At 40.4% G+C, this 15,736-nt stretch overlaps 1 protein-coding gene across 9 annotated transcripts in view; it reads left to right on the forward strand.

Moving 5' to 3' along the window:
• Positions 1 to 15,356, forward strand: part of SGMS1 (sphingomyelin synthase 1) — a 281,456-nt gene extending 266,100 nt beyond the window's left edge. For all 9 annotated transcript variants that reach the window (XM_080642210.1, XM_080642215.1, XM_080642214.1 and 6 more), the window contains 3 exons: positions 9,615 to 9,768; positions 12,741 to 12,907; positions 13,609 to 15,356. In XM_080642210.1, the coding sequence (XP_080498336.1) occupies positions 9,615 to 9,768; positions 12,741 to 12,907; positions 13,609 to 13,788 (501 nt within the window). In that variant the 3' untranslated portion in view covers positions 13,789 to 15,356. The remainder of the gene's footprint in view (positions 1 to 9,614; positions 9,769 to 12,740; positions 12,908 to 13,608) is intronic.
• The last annotated feature ends 380 nt before the right edge of the window (positions 15,357 to 15,736 follow it).

Here is a 15,736-nt window from a genome sequence, read left to right on the forward strand (position 1 = left end):
TGGAGCTAAACCACTGGCCATAGCGATGGAAAGGAGGAGACAGATTTGAGTCATGTTCGAGTGGCTGAATCAGTACAACTTAGTACTAAATTTGAGGTAGGGAATGAGAATAGAAAGGAAGGCTTTTACCACTGCAATACTTACAAGGGAAGGAGGAAAAGGGAGTTAATGACTTCAGATTAAACAAATAGAGTTTGAGGTGCTTGTTTATTCGGGACAGTTAGCAATATAGGCCTGAAGTTGAGGGGAAAATCAGAGCTAAAAATTAAATATTTGTGATTTGTCTTAATTTGATGGTATTAAAGCTGTTCGAATGGATGAAAAGACCAGAGACAGGACATAATAGAACAGCATTTCTAGAATTGGATATTCCTCCTTGATTAGAGACACAATTTAAGGCCTGTCTGTTAGTTCTCAATAATAATTAAAGAGAATGGAGCTTTAGAATAGGACTTTCTATTTAATATAGTCATGTGAACTTAAACTTGGTTCTGCCATCATATTAAACCCCATAGTTAGTATACTTAATTCTTCCCTTAATGCCAATACCTTAAAATGCATGGATTCTAAGAAATAGTCCCAACAAGTATACAGTAGTAATTATGAAAATTGTCGCTATTGTTCATGCATTTGATGGTGGTGTACTCGTCACTTCACAGAATGTAATAGCTTGGAGAAATAATCGTGTGTGAAAGGTGGCCCCCCTATCAAAGATAACCACTAGGAAAGGGAAGTAGGTGTATTTAGTTGATAGATTAGAAGCGTATGGGTGTTCCAGGCTTACACTGGAGGCTACCCAGTTTTGGATACCTTGATTAGCCCACACTAATCTCATCCCAGCTTCTCTCCAAGGAACATGTGTACAAACCCCGAAACAACCTCTTGTCATCTTCTTCCAGTTGTTTAGGATTCTATTAAAAAACTAAAAGAACGAGGCAGAAACATTTGAGAATTCTTTGGTATTCTAAGCTTTCTGTAAGAAGTTTTTTTCTGTTTTAGCAAATTCCAAAAGAGAGAAAAACAAACAAACAAACAAACCTACCCTAGACACCAGATACACTGACAGCCTGATGCTAATGAAAGAGAAGAAACAAATTATGCAGTTTTCCACGCCCATTGTAATAATCGTATGAGTTAATCTAGTGACTAAGCATTAAAGTGAGATGCATGTTGGGTTCTGTTTTTTGTCTCCATGGTGAGCTTAGATTTGAAAACCTTCGAAAGGAGTTATGTTACAGCTAAGGTACTTAGCTGGCAAATGCATTAATCTGACATGGTATTTTCAGTGAAATGATTCTCTTGAAAGGCATGGTTTAAAAAAAAATTCCCAACACACTTGAACATAGTCCACTGTTGGACAAGGGTTATGTTTGAGTGGCATTGGAGATTAATTTAATTGTTCAGAGGAACAATAAAATACAGAAGCAATGAAAGGCCTGTGTACTCTCTTCTGTCACCGTCCATTTTCCTGCATTGCACAAACTAGAACGATCAGAGCGCATCCTTTCATTCACTGCTGAGCCGTGATGGGACAGTCATCAGCCCGAAAAGCCTCATTTTCTGGCATGAGTTGTCCTACAAGGCAAAAGACTCATTGCTCTTGAGGATTTTATAACCTTTTTCAGTTCTTCCTTACATTCTCAGGCTTCAGTGTTCCTAGCTGCCCTCCATGCTGTCAAATTAGGATATTCTGATTAGCTCCTGCTAACCTTAGTAATATTTCAGAATATGGCTTATATTCTGTCACCAAAATAGCTTCATGTCATCCTGTTGAATTGTGTGGAATTCAGATTGTCAATGCTTGATTTTACCTAATTTTCCACTTTGCCAGTTCCTTAATGTCAGTATAGTTTTCTTTTTTGTTCAGCTTTCTTCTCCACTTATCCACTTCTCTCTCCACTGTACTCTTCCTTTTACAGGGATTTAAAAAAGAAATGTGCAAATTCTTTCTCTTAAAAACATTTTTTTCCTATTTTAAAGAAATTTCACATTCATTATAGATTCATTGAAAATACAGAAAAAGAGGGAAATTTTTATAACCACTCATGGCCCTATCTACTGTTAATGTTTTAGTAGGTTTATTAGTCCCTTATGTGTATTTTTCTTACATACTTCTGGTTATGATTTCTGCGTGATTATTCCTGCTTTCATATAGCTAACATTTGATCTATGCATTTGGCATGATTTTATAAACCCCAAACTTTCTAAATGCTTTTCTTCTTTACGGAAAATCAACAAGAAGAGTCACACTTGCAGATTGTGGGGCAGAGAGTTTGCAGATGTGACATTTTTGATAAACAAGTTGCTTATTTCCTGAACAAACATTTCTAGAGAACCCATCCTTTTTCGGGTGCACTTTAGGACACACAAATGTATAAGACAAGTGTCCCTCCCCTGTTAAATGGGCCCCCAGAAGCCATGACAGACATGTGACGCGCAGGCCGTTCTGACTTGTTCAGCCCTTCCTGTCATAGGCGTGTGCAGCTCGGCTGCCATGGAAGCAAAGAAGAAGGTGGCACACTCCCCTGGGAGTGTTGGCTGCACTGAGGAGGGAGCTGTCTGGGCCAAGTCTCAAAAGGATGTGTAGGAGTTTGCCACATGAAATTGGAGAGAGGAAGAGCTTGTAGGTGGAGAAAACAGGAAGGGTGAGAGAGAGAGTCTGGGGAGCAGGTAATGTCAGATGTGCCTGGGCATGTGATCCTGTGGGTTTTGTGCCCAGTGGTAAAGCTAGAGTGGCAAGTTGTGGGCAGATTTTAAGGGGACTTGCCACCCTGCTTAGGAGTGTGGGCTTGATCTAAGGAGTCTGGCCATAGCAAGCCAGGAAAGGTTTTAGCAGGGGGTTTATGTGATCACATCTGTCTTTGAGACCTCTCAGAGTCCAGTGATTTAGAAAGTAAGCTGGAGGGGCTGGAGGGAGGGAGGGAGGGAGGGAGGGAGGGAGGGAGGGAGGGAGGGAGGGAACGAGGTAGACTTCAGAGTGGTGCCAAATTACGTGGCCCTATTTTGTGCCAGGTCTGATCCTAAAGGTGGCGTTTTCATTTAATCCTCATAGCAATTGTCTCACAGGCCCTAATGGCACTGAGTGGCAGATGCAAGAAGTGTAGCCACATCTTGATTCTTGGTACACGTCACATGCAGGATACAGTTGAGGCTACTTTTGTATGGTTGTCTGAATTAGAGGTGAGGAAGGACTAGACCAGGGCAGAGAGGGCTGTGTTTGGGAGACTCTGGGAAAGTGGCAGATTTTCTACTTGACAACAGCTAGCTAGTACTAAGGGGTCACCAGAGTCAGAAAGCACTCACTGAGCTTCGTGAGTTATATGAATGTCTAGCCACTATGTATACACCTGCAACTTATATAATATCGAATATCAGCTATAATTGAAAAAAATTAAAAATGTAAAAAGGAAAACATTCACTGGGGAAATGCAGAGAGCCTCAGGGGTGGCAGTGTGTGGCTCTGCATGAAGCATCATCCACGTGGCAGAGGACAGAGACCTCCTGAGGAAGGTTCCCGAGCTGCCCCGACACTAAGGCCAGTGGGTTCCATTCAAAAACCATGTTGTCCTGCGTGAGAGGCTCCCACTGGCCAAATGTGAGACAATTGGAGCATTACAATGAAGTGACAGTAATTAACTAAAATATATTAATTGAAAACATTTTAAAAATTAGTATTGGGGGAGAAAAACATCAAGTAATAGATATAAAAGAAACATTAGAAATAGTAGAAAAATCACCATTTTGCAATTACTGTAGTAATAATTCAAATGAGAATTATCAGTGCATGCTAAAGGATTCAGGGGTCCTCAAACTACGGCCCGCGGGCCACATGCGGCCTGCCTAGGACATTTATCCAGCCCGCCGGGTGCCGCTGCCTGTCCTGCTTAGCAGCCGACTTGTCTCGGGCCCGCAGTGCGCATAGGAATTTGTTCATAGTTTTTTTTTTAAACTATAGTCTGGCCCTCCAACGGTCTGAGGGACAGTGAACTGGCCCCCTGTTTAAAAAGTTTGAGGACCCCTGGATTAGGTGAAAGGTTGGGGGGGCCATAATGTTTCCATAATTTCAAAATCACAAATTATTCATTATAAAGGGTCAAAGGTGTGCATTCAATAGAGGAATCTGGCAGATAGTCCCATAGCCAAGGGATCAAACCAGTACTAGGACCAGTGATAGCAAATGCATTTCGATGTGATGCACAGAAAAGACACGTCACTTCTGTAATATTCCCACCAAGAACATTTAACCTGAATGTAAACATAAGGAAACAATCCGATAAAACCAAATTGAGGAACATTCTATACAAAACACACAGACTGAACTCTTCAAAAATGTCTCTCATTAATAAAGAAAACAAGACTAAGTAAAGTGAAGAGTCTGATAAGTACCCTCAGTCTGTATTCTCTGATTGGATTCCAGATCGGGAGGAGAAGGCTCTAAAGGACATTGCTGAGCCCATTGGGAAGTCTGAATAAGATATCTGCTGACTGAGAATTGTGTCATTATAGAGGGAAATGCCTGGTCTTTGCATTTAGGAGTGACATGCCCTAGTGCAGTGGTCGGCAAACCACGGCTCACGAGCCACATGCGGCTCTTTGGCCCCTTGAGTGTGGCTCTTCCACAAAATACCATGGCCTGGGCGAGTCTATTTTGAAGAAGTGGCGTTAGAAGAAGTTTAAGTTTAAAAAATTTGGTTCTCAAAAGAAATTTCAATCGTTGTACTGTTGATATTTGGCTCTGTTGACTAATGAGTTTGCCGACCACTGGCCTAGTGTATTCAACTTATTCTCAAGTGGTCCAGGAACAAGAGAGAGAGGAGAGAAATAGAGAGGGGGGGGGGGAGAGAGAGAGAGGGAGAGGGAAGAGAGGGAGAGAGAGGAAAAAGAAATGTGGGGTCATGTTGGTAATGGATGAGTATACTAGTAAGTGAAGGGTCTAGTGGTATTCATCGTGCTCTTCTTTAGATTTAGAAATTTTCAGCACAAAACTCTGGGGTAAGTTGTTTCTTCAGTTTTCACTTCATGACCAGGTAGGCGAAAGGATCTCTCAACATCTTAAGCAAATATAATTTTGTTAAAGGCAAGTCCTGCTTGACTGAGAAACTGAATTTCTTTAATGTGACAAGTAAGAACAAGAACATGGGTGAATGGAAATCCATGGCTGACCTTTATTTAAGATTTTATGAGGCGTTGATACATCTCCTTACTAGAGGCCATGAAAACAATGTCAAGTTTTTACTGGGGAAGGGAGGCTGGTTGGGATGAGTGTCTTATTGCTGATAATTACTTAGAGATGATGACCCCTGCACACACACACACACACACACACACACACACACACACACACACAAAATGCCTGCCTTGCCCAGGGATTATAGGAATTAATGGATGTGTTTGATAATGGAGAGGTACAGAGAGCCAAATCCTTCAGAGCTGAGTGGAGGGGAAAGTCTTTTTAAAAAGACTCATATACATGAGTTCTAAGAGGACATGCATACTGAAATCTCTCTGCTTCAGATCACTTGAGGTGGACATAATATTTGTGGGTGAAACTAAATCTTTCCAGGAGTGAATCTAGAGGAACAGTTCAGAAAAGTCTCTCATGATCACAGATGAGCATCCACAAGGGCTGTGTGTTGGAGAGAACCATCCGAATTTCTCTTGTTGTCTGCTAGGCCTTGAGTTCTCACTTAAGGACCCCCCCCCCCCCCCGGCCCCAACACACACACACCCAAAATATTGACTTAACCTGGCAATTAACATGCTGTCTTAGATTTGTATAGCACTGTACAATTTTAACAATCATAATTTACAAACATTATCTCTCTTTGGTTTGTGAGGGTTGAGGATGAGGATGTATTGTTCTTGCCTGTTACAGATGAGAGAAATGAAGCCAGAGCTGGTAAAATTGTCCAGAGTCACCCAAAACTGGGGTTTGGGATCATGTTTATGCTCATTGTTGTTCCTACAAAAGTGAACTTGGTAACCTGTGGAATATCAGTCCAACAGAGCACAGTATAAAGCAAGAAAAGTTAAAATCACACTGAAAACACCTTGTGTAAGGAAGCAGAAAATGGTTTGTTTATGAAAGATGAAAATAACTTTTATAGAGATGAGGGACTTTCATTTAAAAGGAGAAAACACTTATGAAAAGTAGATCCTCAGAGAATAATGGATAAATTATTTTAAATTGTTTTAGCTACTCAACTATACTTAAATGGCATGTAAAATGGACTAAATTTCATTAGAACTACAACAAAAAGTGAACCTGAAGACATTGTTCAGCCTTTGTCGCTGGGGAGGTATTTGCAGCAATAGCAGGCTCTTTCCCGGACCCAAGGCAAGATTGTGTAGGTAAGAGGCAGGACATTCAGATTGATCCCAACAGAGTCACTGTGAAACAGAAATAGCCTCTCTGTTAATTAATAATCTAAATGGACATCATATCTTCTGCACTAAGCACATGGCAGGCATGTGGCGATAGGAGGAATTGATAAGAAAGCTCTGTTAAAAAGTTGGAATTTCTATAAAAACAAAGGGCAGTGTTTTATTATGTAGAACCACTCTCCCACCCTCTTTTTTTACTGCCTTTCCAGTAACACTAAGGAAGCTTGAGAAATGATAAGGGGCAGTTTTGAGCCTCTCACTGCTGCTGGGACTAAAGCATCCATCAAACTTATAAACACACTGCCTGGCCTGTGGGGGCTTCAAGGACATGCTAAAGGACGTAATTTTGCTGTTTTGGGCCTTTGTCATTTGGGGAGTTGAGGCTGAGGGGACACCGTAGTGTGTAGCGTGTGTTTCTCAGTTGAACGCTGTGGGGGTGGGACTAGCAGGGTTCCATTCGTCCTCCTGCTCCCTGACGCTTGATTCCCATAGCAGGTGAAACCAATAAAAATATATTTTAAGAAAACGAACATCCAGAAGCCTACTGATGGGGTGGTCACACTTATAGTGGAGTAAGCACACTACATCCTGCCCCCACGGAATGCAGCCAGGTAACCCTGAGCGGAGTATGTGGAGTGTTCTCTTAAGACGGAACACTTCTTGTTCTGTCTTCCCAGTGTAATTTTCCCTCTGGGGCCACACAGCTAGTTGGTAGAAGAGCCATGATTTGGGGGGACCAAATTAAAACAAGGAACTGAGTAGGCTGTACCTTCAATCATCTGAAATTACATGGATTCTCCTTGATTTAACTCAATATGCAGTGCTTACATTATTACAGTTTTGTAAGTCAAATCATGTAGTTTCCTATAATTTTCCCTTTCTGCATAGTATTTTGTTTCCTGTAGGATTAGTAATTACCATTGTTTTTACTTTATTTGTTTTCTATATACTTATTCACTCTCACATTGTGACTCTCCCAGCCATACAGTCAGAGGCATTGGGTGTTCTATCAGTCTCATCTTCTTCAAGACAGCTCTCCAGAGCTCTAACACACCCATTTGGGAGGCTCACTTTCTAGGCTGACTGCAGTTTTCAGCCCTCCTTTTATTGGCATTCTAGCAAATCCTGTTCCTTTTCCTGTGTTTAGTCCTTCTTTTGTGGAGCATGTCCTTTGTAATTTCCCAAAAAAAAAGAGTACACAGGTGGTAAATATTTGAAATCTTGTACATATGAAAATGAGTTTAGTTTATCCTTAGTTGGTGCTTAGTTAATAATGTGGCTGGGTATAGAATTCTAAGTTGGAAATTATTTTTTCTCAGAATTTGGAGGCATTTTTCTAAAGCCTTCTGTTTTCTAGTGTTGCTTTTGAAGTTTTCTGATTTCTGATCTTTCATGTGAAGCTTGTTTCTAGTTTCTGAAAGCTTCAGGGTTTCTTCTTTGCCCCCCTGTTTCTGAAATTCCATGATGCTGAGTCTTGCTGTGTAGATCTGTTTTCTACTATTGAGCTGATTCAGTGATCCCTTTGAATCTGGAAATTCATATCCTCTCTGTGGTGTGTTCAACCTGCCTTCCTTAACTAGAAATCTTCGTAAAAACTTTAAGGGGAAATTATAATGAATTTATATTTATATGAACATGGTTTCCAAAGCGGTAATGTTATCAGTTAAAAGCTGCAACATGATCATGGTGATTAAATTGGCCAACCAGAATTTAAAAAGAATCTGACAGTCATAAAATAGAGACAGTCATACATTTCATTTGACAGAGCAATTGAAAATGCAGCGAGTGAATTGTTCAAGCTATTTATTACTCTAGGAACCAGCTTAGACTTGTATGAGAGACAGGTAAATTTATTCTTAAACTTTTTTCACTTTTATTGAAAGGAAAAACATGCAATTTAATCCATATAATTTCAGAAGATTGAAGGTACATCCTACTCAGTTCCTTGTTTTACTTTGGTCCCCAGAAATCATATACCAAACACTATTTGTATATTTGACTGCTCAATCTTCAGCTGTTTTAGCAATACAACATTTGTCCTCCAGGCCATGCATGCGAAAATATATCTCTAAATTATCTCTGGGGGTTTAAACACCCCACCCCACACTGCAGTAATAGGAGCAAACCAGTCATTCTTTCTCTATTATAGTAATAGAAAAAATGGGTAAGCATCTGTTGAAATATAAAAGATATTAATATCTCAGGAAAGTTCTGAAGCTACTCCATACTCTTTCCGAGGGTTGCCCAAGGAACATAAACATTGAGTGGCCAGTCTTCAAGGTGGTGGTGGTCGGGGGTGGGGGGGGAGGTTCATGTCTTAATATGTTTTTAAAGGAAAGACTCTCCTATGTGTCTCCTCTACTCTCAGTAACCACCTTGAACATACCTGCGACCAGGTGTGCACGGTGGTGGTGGTCGGGCGTGGGGTGGGGGGGCAGGTGGTGTTTCCCTGACACCAAGCAATTCTCCAACTCTCTTTAACTCAATTCTGATACTGTCTACCCAGAGAGAGTGTCAGATCACACAGGTAAAGGACTCAGACACTGACTACTCTCCCACTTTAGATGCCAATCACAAGGCCAGATCTGCTTCTGAAGTTCCCTTGACCCCTTCCTCTGGTTCAATTAACTTGCTAGAGTGGCTCACAGAACACAGGAGTACTTACTAGATTAGAAGTTTATTATAAAAGGATATAACTGAGGAGCAGCCAGATGGAAAAGATGCACGGGGCAAGGTATGTGGGAAGGGGCATGCTCTCTCCAGGGTGCACCCTCTCCTGATCGCTCCACGTGTTCACCAGTCTGGAAGCTCTCCGAACCCTCTCCCATGGGATTTTTGTGGAGGCTTTGTTCCGTAGGCATGATTGATTAAGTCACTGGCCATTGGTGATTAAGCCAGAGGTGGGGGGAAGTGGACTCAAAGCTCCAACCCTCGCACCACCTGGTTGATTCTGGCAAACATCTTTAGGGGCTTTTCAACTCACTAAGTGAACTCAGGTGTGGTTGAAAATGGCTTGTTATGAATAACAAAGATAAAGACACCTTTATCTTTCTTATCGCTTAGCAAATTCCAAAGGGTTTAGAAGCTCTGTGCCAGGAACAGGGACAAAGACCAAATATATATTTCTTGTTATAAATCACAATATCCCAAAGCCTAGTTCTGAATATAAATAGTAATTATAGCACACCTTCATGTGGGCTAATAAATCTTGTTTTCTCTTTCCCCACCAGCTTTTCGGAGACTGGGAAGCCCAGCTGCGGAGAATAATGAAGCTTATTGCTGGCGGTGGCCTGTCCATAACTGGCTCTCACAACATGTGTGGGGACTATCTGTACAGCGGCCACACGGTCATGCTCACACTCACCTACTTATTTATCAAAGAGTGTAAGTCTAAAACAGGCTTCCATTAGAATTTTCTTGCCTGCCATTTCCTAGGGTCTGTGGCAAGTCTGCCGAAGCAAGGCTGGAGGCCTCGAAGGGCCGTGCCTCATCTCACCACCTTGCCTGCACACAGACAGCAGGCACCAGAGAATATATGTGGGAGGGAGTAACTGCTCTTCTTGGCTGGAGTTTCTTGTTTCCTTCTGTGTCATCTGTAGTGTTGTGGGGTATGACAACCACTGGAAGGAATCACAAGGCGATCTCCAAGACACAGAAATCTAGTATTGGGCCTGACTAACTGTATGATGGAAGATCATGTGTTCACTCAGTAGCCATTTTTCCAAGCACCTGGCACTATGCTCTAAGCTGAGGGTGCAGTGATGGGTCAGTGACGTCTTTGGACCATGGTCGTAGAGGCCCTGGGCTCAGGAACACTAAGTGAGGCAGACACTAAATGGGAAAGTTCCTGTAAAAAAATGCACTTAAAATATTTTATTATGAAACACAAAAGCAAATAAAGTGTTAACATATGATTAAAACATTTCGTCCCTTCCCCCCTTCCATTTTCCTATATCATTTCCATGCATGTTTTTGTACTTGTGTAATATATTATTCTCTGTTTTTTGAAATTTACATAAATGGTATTATGCCACTTTTCTATCAATGGTGTTTTTGAGATGAGACTCTAGTTCATTTTAATTGCTGTTTATATTTCAGTACTACAAATGAACCACAGATTACATTTTGTCATTTATCTACTTATAGAAAATTCAGTTGTGTTCAATATTTTACTGTTAGAAACAGTCCCAGTGAGCCTTATACAGGCAGTTCCATGATAGAGTGACAAGTTAACCAGGTTGCTGATATCACAGAGGAGGGACACACTTTACAGGAGGGATGTCTTGGGATCATATGGCACCTTGGAAGTTTAACATGGTTGGAATTTAGAGTGGAGGTAATGATGAGAAATGAGAATGAACTGGTAAGTAGGAACCAGGTCATGTAGGAACCAGGTCACAGAGCATGCCATAAGCCACCAGAAGGAATCTGAACTTCCATCGGACAAAGATGGGGTGCCTACTGAAGGCTTGTTCCAGTGGGGCAGTGTCACCCTGTCCTTTCTGAAGGGAGAAACCACTCTTGCAGCAGCTTGCAAGATGGATGGGAGAGGGAGAAGACGAGACCAGGAGAAAAGTTAGGAGACTGCTGCTGTAGTCCAGTACAGGATGGTGGTGGCCCAAACTCCCAGGGTGGCATTGGGGATGGAGAGAAGCAGAAGGACCAGAGGGAGATTAACCAAGAAGGGTCGACAGTTTGATTGTGGAGGTTCAGAAGACAGGTGGTAAAATGAAGGGTGAATGCCCAGTTTTGGTCTTAAGAAAAACTAAGCTAGGGGACACAACAGAAGAAGAGAAGATAGGCTTTGGTGCACTGACCAAATAGAGCGAATTCTAGCAATGTCTATTCAGAATTGTCAGGGTGTGATCGTGTGATCGAGCCCTCGTACCAGGATATAATTGGACTCAAAATGGGAACAGAATGGGTCTGAGGTCAGTGGGCCTGGAGGAGGGATTTCTGCCTCCTGCTGGTTGGTAACTGGAATCCTTTAATGGGATTAAGCCTTATCCTTCTGGAAGATAATAAAGCAGTGTGCTATATTGGGTCACAAACTCTGATTTTTGAATCCTCGTGCTATCACTACCTCTGTGACCTTGGGAAAAACACTTAACCTTTCTAAATCTTGGTTTCTATATGTTTAAAATGAGATACTGATAGCTATTTAATGGGTGAGAGAGAGGCAGTAAAAACTAAAATAGATGGACATTTATAATAATGTTGCATGAGGAATGAATATTTGTTGCTATGTTGTTAAGTTATCAAATACAAATTTTCCTGGAAATGGAATAATACATACACCAAGACCCCTACCCTGACCTTCCATTTAAAATTGCAAACCACTCTTCACCCTTCTGAACCTGCTTATCCTATACAACTTTATTTTTCCATAGCATTTAAGACCCCTAACATAGTATATAATTTTCTTATTTATTATAATTATTTTTTATTGTCTCTCTTCCCTACTGGAAAGGGATCTCCCCACAAAGGCAGGCTTTTTGCCTGTTCTGTACATTGATCTCAGTACCTAGAGCAGTTCCCATCTCGGGCACATTATACATGCTCAATAAATATACAATGGTTGCATGAATGAGTGATTGATTCTTGGACTCCTTGAGAATCTAATAAAATCCTGAAATTTCTCCCCTGGAATGGGGAGGGAGGGTAGACCACATTCAAACTATTTTTGCCTAGAATTTCAGACCATCTATTGAGAGTACAAGGCTGAAAGGCCCACACTAAGGGAGATGTTGGTGCTTCCCTCCAGTGATTTTCCAGTGGAGGCACGGACAGTGTTTATCTGACACTGCCGCACCACTGGGAATGCACTTGGACTGAATTCCCAGGCATTTGGATTTTCTCTGATTTGTATTTGAGAAGGTGGAAATCTCAAAGACTCAGAGTAGTTTATAGTTGCACAGATTGGAAAGCAAATAGACAGTCATATCAATTATAATTAATCCATGTATAAGGATTTATGGACCAAAAGAATTGATTTTGTATAGAGAATTAACCCCACATTATTTACATGTAAATTAAATGTCCAAGAACAGCTTTTTTAAAAAATGGATCATGATACATTAACCTGTCCTTATTTGTCCTTTTAAACTGTATTTATGACTATATGAGTCAAATAACAGCCAAACATAAATTACTCTTGCTAGTAAAAACACTTTATAAAATAAGATGCTCCTATTCTAACATTGGTTACAGATAAGCTAAAGATTTGATAGCCCAAGAGGTAGTTTGCAGAAGGAAGGACATGAGGAAATTGCATTCACAATGGTGGTAGAGGTGTGATTGGGCACCCTTAGTGGTACTTGAATAGTGGGATTATTGCAAATTTCTCCTCTCTTCAGATTCCCCTCGACGACTCTGGTGGTATCACTGGATTTGCTGGCTTCTCAGCGTAGTTGGAATCTTCTGTATTCTCTTAGCGCATGACCACTACACTGTGGACGTGGTGGTGGCATATTACATCACTACAAGACTCTTCTGGTGGTACCACACTATGGCCAATCAGCAAGTGAGCTTTCCCATTTGATTTTCGGGTCTTTTGCTCCTGGGTTGGTGTTACTGACGTGGCAGGGGAAAAGTATAAAGGATCCATAGATGCCTTAGGTTTCTCATTTCTTAAGAGAGAATCAACTATGACTATGTTATCTTTTGTGATGCTGTCCACTTAAAAATAAAAAACAACCAAGAAATGTGTTAATAATGACATAGGAGATTGCATCCTGTTAGAACAATATCACATTCTCATTGTCCCTGAAAATATTTACTAAGTTGTGCCCACCTGTTTCTTGACTTGCATTCTTACCCTCTTCTTCCTACCTTTGGCCCCTCACCAGCTTAATATTTAACATTAAGTTTGTCCATTTTCATTGTAGAAGAGTGAGTAACTAAAAAGCTAATTGTGGTATTTATCTATAGACAAGAGGCTGAGTAAGACACATGTTTTCCTTGCACTCCTGGAATTGGAGTTACCTGTTTTTCTACTAGGGTGTTTCCCAGTTTGCAGATGAGCGCCAAGTGTAGAATGGTGGTGTGACTGTGAAACTGGGGTGAGGGTGGACATGGAGCCAGTCTGGGGCCCTTTGTGCATTTTAATATTAAAAAATTTGATCTCAAAGTGAAAGGTCATGAAAAAAATATGTATGTTCCTTTTGGGGCTGGAGCAAATTAATTGCTCTTACTGACTTATTTTTCCTTTCTTTATTGTCTTAGGTGCTCAAAGAAGCTTCCCAAATGAACCTCTTGGCCCGGGTGTGGTGGTACAGGCCATTTCAGTACTTTGAAAAGAATGTCCAAGGAATTGTACCTCGATCTTACCATTGGCCCTTCCCCTGGCCAGTAGTCCACCTCAGTAGGCCAGTTAAATACAGCCGGTTGGTGAATGACACATAACAGCTGTGCAAAGGGGGGGAACGAGGACCTGTCCGAAGTGCTAAGAACTCCACGAGAGAAGATGCCATAAAATAAACACCTCCCTAATCCTACTATCTTTCAACGGTTACCTTGACTTAACCTATTGAGTTACCTGGTCAGCACTGTGATCTTTTTCTCTCCAAAGGACCTGCGTTGGACAACAATAAAGGAAATCTAACCTATCATACACTGTACACATTTCCTGTTCATAAGTCTGGGATTTACATAACCCACAACCACCATGTTCCTTTGTATATGATGCAACAGCATAAATGTAAGCTTTTGTATCCTAAGTTCTGTTCTTTCCAGTCACATCTGGAAATAAAGTGTATTATTTTTCTTGGGAAAACATACTTTTCATATCTCTTGCCCCAAAGATTGGGCTGTAAGCCATTTTCTAGCAAATGTCTCTATGAAGGTTTCTAAGTACCTGAATGGGGTCTGATTCTGAAATCTTTCTACCTGTTGCACCGATAGTCAAATAAAAATGACAGACAGAAAGGTTTAGTAACTTTGGGTTTTGTAAAATCAGCAGAGACAGTGTGTCAAAAAGTGCAAAAAATAAAAAATAAAAAGGTTCTGTTATAAAGTGATTTTCTAAGTATTTCCTAACTTTATTTTTCAAATGATGTTATGAAAACCAAATTTCAAGATTTTTACATGTCAAAGAGAAGAGAGAGTTAAAATTTCAAAATGCTTCTTGGGAGAGAAATTTGTCTGTTTCTAGTGCCTTTCTTGTCTTGATTGTATGGTCAGTAGGCAATCTTTAAAAAAATGTTTTTATTTAAAACAAAGTATTCCATGAAAATATAAATATGTATACACTACTAAATTTTGCATTTATAGCTAAATTAAATCAGAAGACTGCTTATGGCTTTTCAGTTGCTCAGGGGGTCGAGTGGGGGTGGGGGGGAGCGTGGTGGTAATCAGAAAGTCAGCACCGGCTCCCATATTGTGAGCCGGCGGCAATGACATGGCCCACTTACATTATTTTACCTATTTGGTGGTTCAATTTTAACCCTACAGTGAAAATAGCCATGAATACTCCTTTTTTTAAAAGCGAGTTTTGAAAATGATCACTTAACTAAAACTTGAAAGCTATGAATTAGTTATCCATACTCTCATGACAATTTTGTTGGTGAACAACAAAAAAGAGATCTATTTCTTTAAAATATATTTGTGCAGAAACTGCATGTAATTCTAAGTTTTGTTCCTAACAAAAGGATGTTTGGGGAAGTATTCTATACTTGCCAATGTGGAGAACAAAATAGTTTTTTAAGAATGAAGAAGTATATATATCCATTCTGTATTTTACGTGCAGCAGAATTATCTTCTGTAGGGTTTTTTTTTTTGTGTGTGTGTGTGTATTCATAAGGTGATATTTGTATTGTAAAACAATAATGGTGAAGGAAATAAAAAGGCTTTTAAAATTTGGTTTGTTTTAAATCTTTGTAAAGTTATTATTCCAGAGAGCATACTGATATCTTAATAGCTTACCTAGATCGTAAATTAATCAAAATGCACTTTTTAATAAAAACTGATACTTAAAAATAAGTGGCTATTTCTAATGTGTTCACATTGTTCACGGAAATCATTAAAGCAAGGTAAGAGGCTCCGTTTCAGAATTTCATCACTGAGGTTGTGTGTGTGTGTGTGGTTTTGTTTGAGATAATCATGTTTCCTTTCTCTTGAGATTCCTTAAAACCTACTCTAAACTTCAGTTTGACTGCATTTTTTACAGTTGAACCTTGAATGACTCGGGGTTTGGGGTGTTACCCCCTGCAACAGTGGAAAAACCTTCATAGAACTATGACTTACAGTCAGCCCTTGGCATCCAAGGATATGAAGGACCAACTGTTCTTTGTTTTTTAAATCCATGTCATTTCTAGGAAGAACTTCATGCTTTCTTAATTGGAAACCCTTAAAA

The sequence above is a fragment of the Plecotus auritus genome (assembly GCF_963455305.1).
Source record: "Plecotus auritus genome assembly, chromosome: 9".
Classification (NCBI taxonomy): Eukaryota; Metazoa; Chordata; class Mammalia; order Chiroptera; family Vespertilionidae; genus Plecotus; species Plecotus auritus.